The following is a 17,628-nucleotide window of genomic DNA, read 5'->3' as shown; positions in this document are numbered from 1 at the left end:
CACTCAAAAAGTAGAGCTAGAACTCAGATCTTGCTCAAAAAGCACAGTAGCCTGCCACCTGAACTGGAAGGTCTCCTTCAGTGTTACAGCAATATGGGGCCTATGACACACAGCTGAATAGTTCCAATTCTATACAGTATAAGGCAATGATACATATGCATATACACTAGCCATCCATTATAGTACTATTATTTTACCTCACTATGTTACCTGAGTATAAACTATATTTTTTCCCTGATATATGTGATGTTTAGTATCTCATACTGTGCTAGCCAAATACTGAAGTCCTTTACTCAATAAAGTCAATAGGAGTTTTGTCTAAGAAAAACAAAGTAAGGCCTTCTGGATTTGGCCCACTATCACCAATAAAAGTCTGTTAACTATAAAAAGACCATAACATACATTTGCTGATGTATTGCAGGAAAAGAAAGAAGCAACTCACTTACATATATACAGATAATGCTCTGCTGGATTTCATGGAAGCATTATTACACACTTGGCCCACTAATTCTCTTACTAAAGTCAATGGGAGTTTTGTCATTGACTTCAAGAGGAGCAAGAGCAGGCCCTTTCTTTCTTCTGCCACACGTACAGCCCTGGAGACTGAACTCCTGTGTTTTGCCACAACATTTGCAGCAGCAGTTCAACCATTTTCACAGTTTTAAAAGAATCCACAAATACAGAGATGGCAAAGTCTTTTCAGCAGGAGCTCAGGAGAACACAAATAAAAGTGAGCAAAAATAGTCACACTATTTGGCAAAAGTGCAGAAAAATGAAAACTAAACAAAAATCATGTTTTTATCAGATTTGTGAAAAATGGAAAACTGTATAGTTTTAAACACAAAATTATTGAACAAATATGGAACTCTCTGGCAATTTGCTGTTGTCACAAGAGTGACAGACAGAAGTAAGAGGCAAAGCCTCAATGGTGAACAAGTCAAAAACATCCAATTTTCCTGACACACCTTGGAGTCTATTTCAAAACCCCCAACAGTCGGAAGAAAATGGCACTTTTAGATTGTAAATTATTTGGGGCAGGGACCTCTGGAGATAGTGCAACATAAGATAATGCTGACATTCTCAACACTGTGCTATGCTGTTTTCCCCACAAGAGGAAATTTGCAGGCAACTGTCACTGAGAAGCATGTCTAGTCATTTGCGTGTATATCACCTAGCTCAATGTATCCTAAAATGGAACCTTCGGTCACTCCTGTGATATAAATAATAATAAATCAGCCACTTCCCGGGGAATCCTGATTCCTGATGATTTCCCTCTTGTAATGACAACAGTTGCCATTGATCTGGCAACTGTATCCACTGCATCAAGTGCTGCTTGGAGACTTATCCTGGTCATTAGCATTGACTAGTGATGTGAAGTCCTCACAAATCTGATTGGGCAGCTTATCCACAAAGGCAAACGGTCTTTCATGTATGTGGAAGTCATACCTGGCCAATATGGCCTGATAATTGGCCATGCAAAAATGCAGGCTCGCTGAGGAGTAGGATTTCCAGCCAAATAAATATAGTCTCTTTGGCTCTCTCTTTTTTGGTGTGGACCAGAATTGTTTTGCCTTTTCATTCATCACTGTGACCACAAGGCAGGATGAGGTAGGGTGCACGAAAAGAATTCCACACCCTTGAGAGGCACTTGGTATTTTCTATATGCCTTATGAGAGGTAGGCAGTGCTGAAGCAGGTGTCTGCCACAGGAATCTGCAAGGGTCCATGATATTCCCATTGATACGGAGTGTTATCTTTCCTGATGAGGAGGCCGAAAGCATGTTCACTAACCTGTGTCTCTATACCTTTACCTCCTCAGTAGGGATGTGGAGGGCCTCGGCCATTATTTTTAATGGATCTTGGAAACTGTTATAATAAATTTTGGGGCCATGGGTCAGGGGACGAAGAGGACAGAGTGCTACTATGCTAAAAATAGCTGCATAGACATAGCAGCTCGGGCTGGAGATTGGACCCTGAAGCTTGGCTATCTCCCTCGCATGAGCAGAGATGACGACTTTCTAATTTCTCCGGGGATGCTCGACCCCTACTCTGCCTCAGGCCCCGCCCCCACTCCACCTGTTCCCTCAAGGCCTCACCCTGCCCCGCCTCTTCCTGAGCATTCTGCCCCCTCCCCTGAGCATCCCCCACCCTCACTCTGCCTCTTCCTACCCCCACTCCTCCCCTCCCAGCAGGCAGATGGCGCTGGGAGGGTGGGGGAGGAGCTGATCAGCGGGGCTGCTAGTGGGTGCTGAGCACACACTATTTTTTGCAGTCGGCGCCCATGTCAGAGGGGCAATGTTTGAATCCAGGAGAACTGGACAGCACCATACCAGTGGTGAGCAGAACTCTAAGAAGTAAAGCTACAGGCAACCAAACAAAAATAATTAATAACTAACTATGAACTATAAACTAAACTGTAAAACAATTAAGCTATCAACTACAGTAGAAAGGTTCGAAGTCTTTTGACTACTCATAACTCTGTCTCTAAGCTGTGAGAGGAACTTAATGGGGGCTGGCATACCTTGGCCTTATGTGTCCTTGCTGTGGAACATGAGGATTGAAAAACGCATGATGTCTTATGAGTACTGCTGGCCAAAAAGACTCCAATCTCAGGGGTCACAAGGTGCATGAACACCATAAGTGGACTGTACATACGGACAAGCACTCAAAGGAGAATGCAACAATGTCCATCTGTAAGTCAGGCGTACTTTCCAGCACATTATTTGTCTAGTTTCCATGACACACATCATAACGGGAGGCCTGTGCAACAGGGACAGGATTTGTACAGAGATAAGTCTTACGGGTTTATTTTGGTTTGTCTTTGGCAAATGCCAAGATTGCCAAAACCAATCAGGGAGTGATGTATTGGACATTGTGCTGCCTTGCTTTGGGCCCTTATCCAGCTAGAGTCTCAGCAGACTGGTACATTCATGCAGTGCTTCCCAACCAACAAATTCAGAACATTTCATGTTGCTGTCCACTCAGCTTCTGATAGCTGGTATTAAAAGACACTTCTCTGTATCCCTCAAGGAAAGCAAAAATCTTATGATTTAATTTGAACTAGCAGGTCAACTTCTACAATGTTGCTACACACTAATGAAATTACATTGTCAAGCAATGACAGACCTGTTCAAAACTTATGTAGCTTTAATTCAAGCTTCAAAACCTAAATTAACATAAAGAGACCGGCAGAGATGGCTCAACATTCAATGAAGGTCTGATGAATGTAACACTGCGGTATTACCTTACCTTTCTGTTATTGGTTATGCAAGTTTCTCCCGTAATGTCACACAGTGAAAAAGAGAGGAGAGGGAAAGAGATGCATTTTTCCAGTTATTTGTCTTCCTTTAATGGGAACTCTTCTTTGCTATAATTTGTGTATTGATCTAGTCCTTTATGAAAATTTATTTACTTTTCAATGGGTACTTTGTGCTAATTAGGTGAGAAAGAATTACTTTCCTTCATGCTCTTTATAATAGAGCTAATGATTTTCTTTGGTGTGAACAGCTCTTTATTTATCTTGAGATGTTTTTCCTGATTGGGACAAAGTCAGGATAAAAGTAATCATTGATATTCTTATCACATGGTACAAATATGGGGCCATATCCTGCAACTGTATCTGTCCACACAAGGGTGACCAGACAGCAAATGTGAAAAATCGGGACAGGGAGTGGGGGGGTAATAGGAGCCTAAATAAGCAAAAGACCCCAAAATCGGGACTGTCCCTATAAAATCGGAACATCTGGTCACCCTAGCCCACACAGAGCTCCCTGCAGGAGTGGGCCATATTTTCAATCAGAAATATGGTATGTTTTTAATGTTACAATCACTATTGAAGATAGTTGAAATACAAATATTGATCCTTTCAGTTTTATTTTTAAATACTTCTGTTTAAAACAAACATTTATTACTTTTTAGTGCAGATTTTGGTTTCATTACTGTTCTGGCAACTGATCGATTCACAAGAGTTTAGCTTTTAGGATGGTTATGTTTTGGAACACATTTGAAATCAGATGAATCAACCATGCCCCTCGGGGAACATTGCTCTGCATTAAGTTGCTAGCTCTTCTCCCCTTAAACAGACATTTTCTAACACAGCAATCACTGAAAATCCCTATGTATTTGACAGATACATAAATTAATGAATTCTTTTAAGTAACTTTACAAAGCCCAAGAGACATGATATTACAAAGCCTTCCTGCCTTACTTAAAAAGTGCTGTCTCAGCATCCAATGAACACTGATATTTATAGGACCATCAATATTGTATAAGCAGGGGAGAAGTGTCCAGCCCTACAACTGTTTTCTCATTGAAGACTTTGCTTTGTCCTGTAAATGTGCTAAATAAGCAATTATTTGTTTGAACTTCATCTACATTGCCTCAGGTACTTGGCATAAGGAACTAATGTTTCTTTTATAAAACTTCAGAGTATTATCCTGTTGGGCTGCATGACAATTTATATGAATACGTAGTGTTAGTTTTGCTCTCAGTGTCTCTCTTAGCTAGAGTGATGTATTAAAATTACAATGAACCCATCTGCATTTTAGCTTTTTCATATGAAAATATTTTCACAATTGCCATCTGGCTCCTCATAAGTTTCAGATAAATGTAGCAATGACACATTTGAAATGGGATGTCCTAATGCAATTCTGTTAAATCGGAAAAAACATAAAGAAAACCTCAAACAGATTTAGCAATAAAAATGTACTTACCTTCATATGTTCCACTTTCTAAGAGAGCACCACTTTTCTCCAGTTCCATAAAATCTTCAACAGTGATGAAAATATAGTCCACACCCGGGACCTCCCCCTCCTTATGTGGCCTTGTGGTGCCTAATAATAAGAGAAAAAGCCATCAAAATGATCGTTATCAGGCATATATTAACTGATATTTGATATCTGAAAAGTACTATAAAACCTTCATTAATACTTGCACTGTGCTAGTCCTATTGTATGGTTTGAGAAAATTATAGGGTGGTAAATTAAATGTTTGTACTATATAGTGCATCTTTCTTTCCCATGTTATTTGCAAAACTGTATAACTCTGACTACCTGGATTTTCAATGTAAATATGGACACTGGTGGAGATGTGCGAGAGCCATTTGGGATTCTGGGCCAGATTTTCTTAGGTTCCAGTTTAAATACCTCTAGCTAATAAAAAAGTATAATTCTGCTGTGCTTATTGAGGTCACCACTGAGATCAGGAATTCGTATGTAAAATTAGTCTTTTTTTATTTATGACTACCACATTTTCTGCAGCTTTAGAAAAACCCAAACAGTTATTTTAATGTATCAAAGTCTGCCTCTGCTCTCTACAATTTTTTTCTTAGAGCATTTCGTGTCAGGATTGTAATCCGTGTGATCAACTTTATGGATAAATATTAAAAATATATTTTTACAGTGGAGCCATGGTAGTGGCTCCGCAACTAACAACTTAAGACACTTTTCCTTTATAAGTCTGATTTTGATACCCCTGCAACCTCAACTTTCAAAAAGAAAACTCTTTTTGGTTTAACATTTTGTACATGTGATCTCTTGTTAGGTGATAATTTTTGAGTTGTTTGAAGTGGATCCCACAAGGTGTTTAGAGATCTGAATCTTTTAAAACAACTGCTATCTTTTTTTTTTAAAACAAGATTTCAATTTTGGGGATGGGGGTGGACCGAGGTAAGGGGGAATCCCAATTCTAAAAAAACTGGCACACAGGATATACATAAGTATGTTGGATGGACAATTTTGAAGTTATTCACTGTGGAAAAACTGACTCCTGGGAGCTCTGCACATTCGCCCAAGATACTAGACTTTGTGATAAGTGATGAAAACCATTGGAACACATCTATGCAGCTCCTGAGTTCCACAGAGGAAAGTTTAATAAGCACTCAGGAGTCAGGTTTGTCAGGAGAGAAAATGTAGCACTTTTTATTAACTGCACAAAACACTGAGGGCCCAATCATGCAATGCTCCTGGACACCTGTGCCTAATATCATTCTGAGTCTGCTCATGCTCTGAAAAAATCCAGGTTAGACTAGGGATGCTCAGAGACTTAATATAGGGATAACAACAAGGAGTCATGACCCTGCTTTGAATAAGGAATTGTTGGTGTATTGAGGTTGTGCTGTACTTAGTCATAGCACTGGGAAGCAAATAATACAACACGGATGGCTCTAGTTTTAGTTCATTAATTGCAAATAAGACAATTATCAGCCAAAAATACTAGAAAAGATATAGTTAAGGTTATAAAGAGATTATCTATTTTAAAAAAACCCAAACCTAAATAAAAATGCTATTTTTTACACACACACACACACACACACACACACACACACACACACACACACACACACAAAATATCTAAAGCTAGGCAATTCGGTGTCAACTTAGCAAAAAAAAAAAAAAATTGAAAGTCGAGAAAATTTATCAGAATTTCTGAGATTACTCTTCTGAGTTCCAACAACAGGCTTAATTTCCCCTCTTGTCTCTATCCTGATTACAATCTCTGATCACCATTCCCTATTTAAATTTCACAGTTAGACCACAAATCTCTATTATCTCACAGAAAAATCTATGTAATGGCTTATAAACTCTGAATCAAACCCCTAAATTGGATGCTAGAGACCGAACCCTTCCCCTCTCTCATCATATGGACCAAAGATCATAACATCAGAGCCATTATCCTTCATATATGATCCACATAAGACACTGTGCTCATCTGAGTCAACTATTGGCGAAATACACCAACTCTACCTAATCCACCTTCCCCAGATCGGTCAGAATACATGCTCCAGATAGAGATCGACTTGTGCAATCTCCATTCTGAACATACGGGCTGTTACCTGCTCCCCACAACTTTGTCTACACATGTGTGAGATCCCCCTGTACCTGATATGGCTATTATATAATCAGACAACAAAAGGACATACCACTATAATTCAGATAACCAACAGGGAGTGCTTAACCTTTTTCATGCAGCCCTTAGGAATTATGCTCCACCAGCTTCTTAGTGATAGTTGCCTCCAACTTTCCTCTTGTGGGAAAGCAGCATAGCACAGTGTTGAGAATGTCAGCATTATCTTACGTTGCACTATCTCCAGAGGTTTGGGGTTATGATAATAGATGCGCTAACCACTTAGGACCCACTGTAGTATAGCATCAATAGACTGCCAACTCTTCAATATTCACCACTTCCCCTCTGCGTCACTACTGAACAATTCCCCAGCATTGTGTTAAGAAACACTTCATGGCGAAGGTGTTGTCTTTTAGATGAGACATAAAAACACAAAAATGTAGTCATTAAAAACTCATGGCACTTTTCCCAAAAGTGAAGGAATGAACACGATGTCCAGGCCAAATTCCAACTAGGGTATTACATTCTGCTTACTTAACTTCCCCTTTAAGTTTTCTCTGTGTGTCCTAAATTGTTAAAGTGCTGCAATGTTTTATTCTGGAAGTAGTTGCAGTTCATGTCAGATAAGTGATCTCACTGTATAGTATATAATCTGTATCTCAGTTTGTAAAACAGTCTGTGATTGCACATTTCAAACTATGTTACCTTGCATTGGAAATCCCAATTTGCAAATTGTTACGCTACCGTCCCTTAAGCCTTGGCTACTCAACACAAGCAATGGAAAATCCTACTGCATTACATTTCAATCTTGGATCAAAATAGAGCAAATAGAGCTGTAGTATGCAAAGCAGCTAGCCCTTTACCTTTCACAAATAAAAAAAGAGAGAGAAAAGAAGCAGCTTATTACCATACCTATCGTTAGTCACTGAGCAGTGAGTCTCAGGCATGTCTCAGGATTTGAGCACGGGTTACAGGATTGGTCCATACTTCCTGCATGCCACAGCATTGGCCCAGTTTTCCCATACCATTTTTACATGGGTGTAACACCACTGATCTCAATGGATTTCCTCTTTAACTGCACCAGTATAAGAGGATAAGTAAACTCTATAAACAAACCCATGAGCATTCCTGGATTAAAATATTATTCATTGTAGCCTTTTATTCTACTGCTTTATTAATATAACAACAAGGAGGTTTAGTTTATTACTAGCTACAGAAAGCACTGTGTGCACATGAACATCTTGCTCATCTCTTTGCAAAAACAGGATAATCTCCTTATGGAGACGCAAACCTTAAGAGAACATACTTGCTACGGCTTGTAATGTTTAGCTTATTACTAATGTAGAAAGAAAATCACAAGGAGGCCAGCTGCCATGTTGTTAGGATGGTAGTTTGAGAAAAAAATGTAATCCAGTTCCAGTTCCATAACAAAAGGCCAGGGAAGTGTCAAGGACACCAAGAGGAACATGTCTGAGGGATATTTATGACAACTGCAATGTGGGGACACATAATCCCCACCCCCATCCTCAGCCCTTTGTTCCTGATTAATCAGAGAGGAGCAGAGGGCAGTTTGCAGTTATAACTGATTACTCAGTGCACGCGTATGCGGATGTACAGGTACTGCAATCACTCCCATCCAGGTACAGCTTTCTTAGGGCATGGCTACATTTGCAGATGTAGAGCGCTTTGAGTTAAACCAGTCTTCGTAGAGCGCAGTAGGGAAAGCACTGCAATCTGTCCACACTGACAGCTTCAAGTGCACTGGCGTGGCCACATTTGCGGCATTTGCAGTGGCATTGGGAGTAGTGCATTATGGGCAGCTATCCCAGCATGCAAGTGACTGCAACGTGCTTTTAAAATTGGAGGGGTGTGACAGGGAGTGTGTTGTGTGTATGTGGGGGGAGAGAGAGTGGATTTTGGGGGGGCCGAGAGCATGTCAGCATGCTGTCTTGTAAGTTCAGACAGCAGCAGACTTCCCCCTCCCCCTGCCTCTTTCTCTCACACACGGCATTCCACAGTAAGGGCTTGCATGCTGGCTGTCAGAAACGGAGCTTTGAAAGGTCATTTCCGCATTCCTACAGGAGTTCAAAACAATGACAAGAGTGGCCACTTGATTTAAGGGGATTATGGGACATTTCCGGAGGCTGATCAGAGCGCAGTAACGCAACACCTCATTCACACTAACACCCGGGCGTTGTAGCCAAGGCGCAGCAAACGTTATTCCTCTCGCCGAGGTGGAGTTCCAGCAGCGCTGTAGCCGCGGAGTCAGAGCGCTCTACGTGCCTTGCCAGTGTGGATGGGTAGTGAGCTAGTGTACGCGGGGTTCCTTTATTACTCTGTAACTTTCAAGTGTAGCCAAGCCCTTAGAAACGAAAGGCTCAGTCCTGTGAGTACTGAATGCCTTCTACTCTCGTTGAGTTCACTGGGGTGAACGCACTGAGCATCTCACTTTTAAGACATCAGTTCTGGCCTCAGATGCCTGCAGCTACTACTGAAGTTTTGGGGACCAATTATCCTGACACCAGTTTCACACAGGTGTAATTATATTGACTTCAGTGCAGTGACTTCTGATTTCCACTGGTGAGAGAGGAAAATCCAGCCAGGTTAGAACTGTGTACATGCGTCCAAGGACAAAATTTGGCCTTAAAACTTTCAGTCCAGACCATACTTTGGAAGAGCTCAATTTACTCTCTAGCCCCTTGTTCCCATCCCCATTGCTGGGCTGGTTACACAATTCTGAAATGTATAGTTTGGTAATTTAGTTATTTAAAAAAACTCAGTCCAGATGTAGTTTGTTTTTGCCCTTCTACTTTTACTCCAGTTTTAAAAAAATATTGTACACTTTGACAGAACTCTACATAAAAGCAAAATGATTTGTATATGGTCTATTAGCTTAATATGAATGAGATCTCATGTTCTGTGCTCTACTAAGCAAACCAGAAAGATTAGCTGAGCAAGTGAGGTATAGAAAAGCCTAACCCAGCTTAACAGATGATGCTATCCTTCATGTAGAGTTCTAAAATCAGACTCAGGAGATACGAAGTAAGGAGAGCTCAATTATTGTTTATGCAATCACCATTTTTCTACTTTTAATATTGCTTAAGACATAATAACCCTGGATGTGTGATACAAAAAGAAGGTACCAGACTATATTACAACAGTTCATTACTTGTTTTTAATTGTGCATTATCATAGGTTAGATAGACATCAAGTATGATTGACAGTTATCTATGTACAACACCAATGCTCCATGCTCTGCACTGGCTACCTATGCACTCCAAAATGAAATTCAAGTAATTTTTAAAGCCTCAAAGCATCTGGAGTCCCGCTGCCTAGGAGATGTCCTCTCCTGTCTTGTCATAACGGTAACGGTAAGATCAGATGAGGCAGCTTTGATGTCAGTTAGAAATTTCCAAGGCTGGTGGCAGAGTGTTTTTGGAAGAAAGCCTTTGCCTTTTGGAACTTGTTTCTTCTGCTGGCACTACCAGGGTAAAGTTTGACTCCTAGGGAGCAGTATAAATCTCACACACTCAACATACTGATGTTATGCCAATATTCAGGTCTCTGGCAAGGCAGCTAGGAAGTGAGACTGCAGTGAGCCCATTACATGAGTGGCCTTTGCAATTTTGTCTGTTGTTTTTTAATTGTTTGTAGGGCACCCAGACACCATGATAGTAGATGCTGAAGAAAACTTAATATAAATAAAAAAGGAAATAAGCTAGTATAATGGCAAGTAAAGTATTTTAAAGATAACTTATACTTGCACCTGCAAACCAGTAAATAACATTAATTCCATGAAATACCACTCCTATGTCTGCCACCAATGGCTGTAGTTCTCTCTTATACCTATCCAGATGGCTGAATGGATAAAGCGTAATAGACTAAGGAGTCAAACCAACTGAACACTACTTACATTAGAAAAGCTAAAGAGCCATAGTCCAAATTGCAAACGAAGGGGTCTTAGCAGAACACCAAAATCCTGTATGTTCTCCCTTAGGCCACTCATGTAGGGGCATTACCAGCAGATCAAGGGACGTGATCATTCCCCTCTATTCAACATTGGTGAGGCCTCATCTGGAGTACTGTGTCCAGTTTTGGGCCCCACACTACAAGAAGGATGTGGAAAAATTGGAAAGAGTCCAGCGGAGGGCAACAAAAGTGATTAGGGGGCTGGAGCACACTTATGAGGAGGAACTGGGATTGTTTAGTCTGCAGAAGAGAAGAATGAGGGGGGGATTTGATAGCTGCTTTCAACTACCTGAAAGGGGGTTCCAAAGAGGATGGATCTAGACTGTTCTCAGTGGTAGCAGATGACAGAACAAGGAGTAAAGGTCTCAAGTTGCAGTAGGGGAGGTTTAGGTTGGATATTAGGAAAACCTTTTTCACTGGGAGGGTGGTGAAGCACTGGAATGGGTTACCTAGGGAAGTGGTGGAATCTCCTTCCTTAGAGATTTTTGAGGTCAGGCTTGACGAAGCCCTGGCTGGGATGATTTAGTTGGGGATTGGTCCTGCTTTTGAGCAGGAGTTGGACTAGATGACCTCCCTCCCAACCCTAATATTCCATGATTCTATGTGCCCAAGTGCTGATCTCAGATATGCTTATATGAGCAATTTTCTTCACACCAACATTTTAAAATTCTAGAACAGCTGTCTTAACATAGTCTGTGCTTGACATTGCCATTCCCAATGCCTGAAAAGCTGCCATCATAACATCCTCTACTACTGGTGCCACTGCTCACTTATACACTATACGAAAAGAGTCAGACTGCAGATTTATATAAATGTCAAGTCAGGAAAATTAATGTTAGTTTGAAAAAGCGGAACCACTGTTGCAGAAGAAGAATAAATACTACAAGTTGTTCTATGCTCAATACAGTAGACATATTTTTCAAGAACACTTCATCCTTGCATGGTAAATAACCCATGTCTTACCATCTCTGGCAGCCTTTCAGGGATAGTATCACATCTGTACTCTATATGTGATGCATAAGAATGGAGATAAATCCTGGAGTCCTTGCACACTCCACTACCTACCCACAAACTTCACAGTTTTTTTTGTGCAGCTGCCTTGTCAATGCTATAGCTTTCTAAGTGTACTCTAGAAGTTTATTATGTGAATACTGTTCAGTGCAATGTGTGGCCAAAAAAGGCATTCACCTTCCCTATGCCAAATCTCCATTATTATTATTATGATATATTTGTTGTATTACATGTGTGCTAGGTGCTTCACAAACACAGAGGAGCAGGCCAGTCTAAATGTGTGGTAAGTCACAGCACTGGGTGCACAATGAAATATTAGATTCATTTTTCCACGAAAAGTATTTTATAGAAACTAGGACCTTAAAATACATTTTTATTTGTTCAAGATATAATAAGAAGACAAATTAAACTATTAAAACAAAAAAGCTTCCAATATATAATACTCTTTGGTTAGCCAGGCACGGAGAGTGAATTTGTTCTGTAATTTTGCATTGTACAGCAGCTTGCTATTGAAATCAGTATGCCAAGCTGTTATACACTAAGATAGCTGGAGGGATCCCTCCCACAGAAACAGACTGCTAGTCTTTAATAAACTTCAGTTAAGCCCTTGATGTGACCTTGTATACATTTTGCCTTAGAAAATTTCAACAATATTTAATTAGCTCTTTTGTTTGTTTGTTTGACAAATTATTCAGGGACAATATTACTGTAAGGAACAGAACTGTATGGGAAACTATACCTATCTCATCAAATTAGTAAATACGTAAAGCAGAAAAACACCACATTCATTTTGTTCTGCTGAATTCCCAACTGAAGGGAACATTGAACATCATTTTCAATGAAAGTGAATTTAGATGTACTACAAGGCAAGAAGCCCCACTTGTTTATGATATTTCTCACAGTAACAGCATAAACCACAATGCCATAAAACCCCCTTTTGCCAAGGGTCACAATAGGCAAAATCTTTTTTTTTTTTCATCTTTCTGAGTCACTGGTTCATTTGTTTCCACTAGCAAAAATTTCTCTGGCATATTTTTTAAATAAATAATGTGGGTAGCAGTGAGCTGACACCGAAATCCCTGAAGTATTTTTCAGGGTTAATCATTTCAAACTCCATTAATGAGCAGTGGTCTGACACCAATATTCCTAGAGTATAGCTTAGTTTAATCATTCCAAACCCCACTAACAAACAGTCTAAATGCTATAGAATGAAACAAAATCAGGCACTTAGCGGTTACTAAGCTATACCATTAGATTTCATGTATGTGTTCCATGGTCAGAAAAAAACAAATTATATGCAATTGTTTCTTTTCCTATGACAGGTATTCTTGAGCACTTCCTGGCCTAAACTGTTGTAAAATGAGGCGGCCATTTTACAACAGAGCTGGTGGGTTATGTGATTCATGTTAATAAAATACCCAAACCTTCATTCCCTATGTGCCATATAGTCTCATTGATACCAGTTGGAGTCCTAGGTGAGCTATTAGGGCCCCATCCAACGTCCGCTGAAGTCAATAGATGCCTTTCCATTCACTTCAGTGGGCACTAGATTAAGCTCATAAAGAACAAATGGTACAATCGTTTGTGAAGCACTTTAGGATGAAAGTCTTAAAGCACGAGTAATAATTTATTTGGAAATACTAAAATGTAATATTACCTAAAAAAGTCAAAAAAAATTCACAATTTTGGTACATCCACATTCTATAATATCTCATTATGCCAATCACAATGTATTCTATATTTCACATGGAAAATAATCTTAAAGACTTCCTGGAGTCAAGGCCACAGCAAGAACACATCACTGAAGGGACTGAAAAGCAGACAAGACTTCTACAACGAGTTACTTTGTTTTCTCTTCTCCTTCAAACTGCTTCATTGATAATTATACCTAATAGAGCTGTGGACAATTTTTTTTAATTTCAATTTTTTTAAAAAGGACAAAATATTAAGAGATTTTTGTAAAATATTTTTCCTGTTTTTTAATTGTGTCTAATAGCTAATCAAAGAACAAAGACCTAGCTCTTATTAGAATGTATAATTTCATAAGTTGAAAATACTCTGTTTTGTAAATACTACCAGCATTTGTGTGTATAGAATATATTAATGTTGCTAGAATGTAAATACCCTGCTAAAGGGAAAATTCTAGTCTTACCCATTAGAAGAAAATGAAGAATTGGTGTATTTTAATACTAAGAATCAGTATCTCTAGGGTCAGTAAGGAGAATAAATTACTCAATTTCAGCCACCTGAAGAGAGAGAGAGAGAGAGAGAGAGAGAGAGTGTGTGTGTGTGTGTGTATGTGTGTGTGTGTGTTTAAAAAGAACACTGGCCTTTGTGAATGTCCCCTACTACATCTAGTCTTAAAAGACTTGTCTTAAACAGTTCTAGTCTTTTAACCTTCAGTACACTCCACAAGGCCCATTTGTTTTCCTTAGCTATGAAGGACTGGAAGAACTTTGGTAGAGGATTAAAAACATCTTAAATATGTTGTCAGCTGCTGGGTTATTACACATTGTTATTATTGGGCAAAGGAGTGATTACTGGAATAATCTATTTTTATAATTGTATTTTTAGATCAATACATCTATTCATCCTGGGCTGCTTAGGACATATACAAGTGTGTGCCTACATCGTGTTACAAAAAGGAAACATCTTCAGTTCTTTAAAACTCAAGGCAAGTTTTCTGCATAGACATTAGTTAAACTAGTGCCAAATCATAGAATATGAGGGATGGAAGGGACCTCAGGAGGTCATCTAGTCCAACCCCCTGCTCAAAGCAGGAGCAATCCCCAACTAAATCATCCCAGCCAGGGCTTTGTCAAGCCTGACCTTAAAAACCTCTAAGGAAGGAGATTCCCCCACTTCCCTAGGTAGCCCATTCCAGTGCTTCACCACCCTCCTAGTGAAAATGTTTTTCCTAATATCCAGCCTAAACCTCCCCCACTGCAACTTGAGACCTTTACTCCTTGTTCTGTCATCTGCTACCACTGAGAACAGTCTAGATCCATCCTCTTTGGAACCCCCTTTCAGGTAGTTGAAAGCAGCTATCAAATCCCCCCTCATTCTTCTCTTCTGCAGACTAAACAATCCCAGTTCCTCCTCATAAGTCATGTGCTCCAGCCCCCTAATCATTTTTGTTGCCCTCCACTGGACTCTTTCCAATTTTTCCACATCCTTCTTGTAGTGTGGGGCCCAAAACTGGACACAGTACTCCAGATGAGGCCTCACCAATGTCGAATATAGGGGAATGATCACGTCCCTTGATCTCCTGGCAATGCCCCTACTTATACAGCCCAAAATGCCATTAGCCTTCTTGGCAACAAGGGCACGCTGTTGACTCATATCCAGCTTCTCGTCCACTGTAACCCCTAGGTCCTATTCTGCAGAACTGCTGCCTAGCCATTTGGTCCCTAGTCTGTAGCAGTGCATGGGATTCTTCTGTCCTAAGTGCAGGACTCTGCACTTGTCCTTGTTGAACCTCATCACATTTCTTTTGGACCAATCCTCTAATTTGTCTAAGTCCCTCTGTATCCTATCCCTACCCTCCAGCGTATCTACCACTCCTCCCAGTTTAGTGTTATCTGCAAACTTGCTGAGGGTGCAGTCCATGCCATTCTCCAGATCATTAATGAAGATATTGAACAAAACAGGCCCCAGGACCGACCCTTGGGGCACTCTGCTTGATACCAGCTGCCAACTAGACATGGAGCCATTGATCACTACCCGTGCCAAATAAATTGGATTGTTAAACCTCAAATTTATACTACTTTTTAAAGAACTTTTTTTCTGATTCAAGGTATGTCCACTAGGAATCTTATTTTAGCAAAATCTGGATTTTATTTTTCTCATTTGTTTTTGCACATTGGGTTTGGCACAGCGCAATACACACAAATATTAAATAGAGACAGCCTCTACTCCTGAAAGCTCATACTATGAAAAACAGACATACTGGAGCTGAGCAGCACTGTAAAATCTGGAGGTGAGAATGACAGTGTGTTGGTTGCTTAGTCACTGTTTTGTTTATTTGTTTGTTTGTTTAAATTACAAACTTGTTGTGAAAGTACATAGTTCTAAAGAGGGACATTGAAACTGGCACCACTGGTGGAACAGAAGGAACACAATGGGAAATGAGGCTCAAGATGTAGGTACAGGCAGAACTTTGCAAGGCTACAGTTTCTGCCTTTGTCTAAAATGTAAATATACTGGGCCAGATCTAGAGCTATTCTGATTTACATCCATTGAGGAGCTGCCCTACTGTATGGGGAGGGATAGCTCAGTGCTTTGAGCATTGGCCTGCTAAACCCAGTGTTGTGAGTTCAATCCTTGAGGGGGGCCATTTATGGATCTGAGGCAAAAATCTGTCTGGGCCTTGGTCCTGCTTTGAGCAGGGGGTTGGACTAGATGACCGCCTGAGGTCCCTTCCAACCCTGATATTCTATGATGAGGAGGATGCCCTTTGGGGGCAGGCACTGACAGAAAAAGATTTGGGGGTAGTGGTGGATAATCTGCTGATTTTGGGGCCAAAAGGACTAATGTGATCCTCAGATGCATAAAGAGGGGAATCACAAGTAAAAGCAAAGAGGTTATTTTTCCTCTGCATTTGGCACTGGTATAACTGCTGCTGGAATACAGTGTCCATTTTTGGTGTTCACAATTCAAGAAGGATGCTGATAAACAGGAGAGGGTTCAGAGTGATGGGTTCACAAGAATGATTAAATGATTAGAAAACATGCCTTATAGTGACAGACTCAAGAAGCTCAATCTATTTAGCTTAACAAAGAGAAGGTTAAGGGGTGACTTGAGGACAGTCTATATGTACCCACCTGGGGAACAAATATTTAGTAATGGGTTCTTCAATCTAGCAGAGAAAGGTAAAGCACAATCCAATGGCTGAAAGTTGAAGCTAGATAAAATTCAGACGGGAAATAAGGTGCAAATTTTTAATGGTGAAAATACTTAAGCATTGGAACAATTTACCCAGGGTTATGTTGGATTGTCCAGCACTGACAATTTTTAAATCAAGATTGGGTATTTTTCTGAGAGATCTGCTCCAGGAATTATTGGGGGAAGTTCTATGGCCTGTGCCATACAGGAGGTCAGAATGGATTATCACAGTAGTCCCTTCTGGCCTTGGAATCTATGAATTCTATGAAAATTTCTCTGCAAATCAACACAACTCATTGCATAGCAATCATGGTATAAAGTAGGTCAGTTTCTTGCTGTTGGTGAACTCCTTGTTCCATCTTCAGAATTTCTGCTTTTAAAGATGACTTTGACCCAATAATAAATCAATCTATAGAAGAGTTCATCATCTGTACAGCTTCTGAGAAAATAAAATGTCTTTTTGCATTATCTTTGCCAAGAGTACCTTTTAAGATGTAACAATGACATTCACAGATAAAAGCTAATAACAGAGAAGTGTGAATACCTTGTGCCAAATCAAGCATAGAAGATTGCAGCCATGATTGTAAAATAATAATAATAGTAATATGGAAATCACTCGTAGGCACAGATTTTATAGTAATCCACAGCAGCTAAAATGTATTGTATGTAATTCTTGGGAGAACTCAGACTGGAAATCTATGGGCATTCTGGCATTTAAGGATCTAGTTAACAGACAGGTAATTTACTAACTGCCTGAGAAAATGTACCTTTCAGTGTTCATGAAGTGAAACAGATGAAAAGAAATGAAATTACTTGCAAATCTTTCTGAACTCCAAATTGATGTCTTAAATGTTTCTTTAAAGTGTGAATTAGAAGCTCACTGGAGACAATGGAAAACGCTGGAATTTCTTCCTGGAAATTC

At 39.9% G+C, this 17,628-nt stretch overlaps 1 protein-coding gene across 9 annotated transcripts in view; it reads right to left on the bottom strand.

The window, feature by feature from the left end:
- MAGI2 (membrane associated guanylate kinase, WW and PDZ domain containing 2) overlaps positions 1-17,628 on the bottom strand; it is a 1,106,753-nt gene that overhangs the window by 455,427 nt on the left and 633,698 nt on the right. For all 9 annotated transcript variants that reach the window (XM_065555069.1, XM_042859399.2, XM_065554827.1 and 6 more), the window contains exon 3: positions 4,712-4,831. In XM_065555069.1, coding sequence (XP_065411141.1) covers positions 4,712-4,831 — 120 coding nt within the window. The remainder of the gene's footprint in view (positions 1-4,711; positions 4,832-17,628) is intronic.

This window comes from Chrysemys picta, chromosome 1 (assembly GCF_011386835.1).
Source record: "Chrysemys picta bellii isolate R12L10 chromosome 1, ASM1138683v2, whole genome shotgun sequence".
Taxonomy (NCBI): domain Eukaryota; kingdom Metazoa; phylum Chordata; order Testudines; family Emydidae; genus Chrysemys; species Chrysemys picta.
This window is presented reverse-complemented; position numbering and strand designations above follow the sequence as displayed.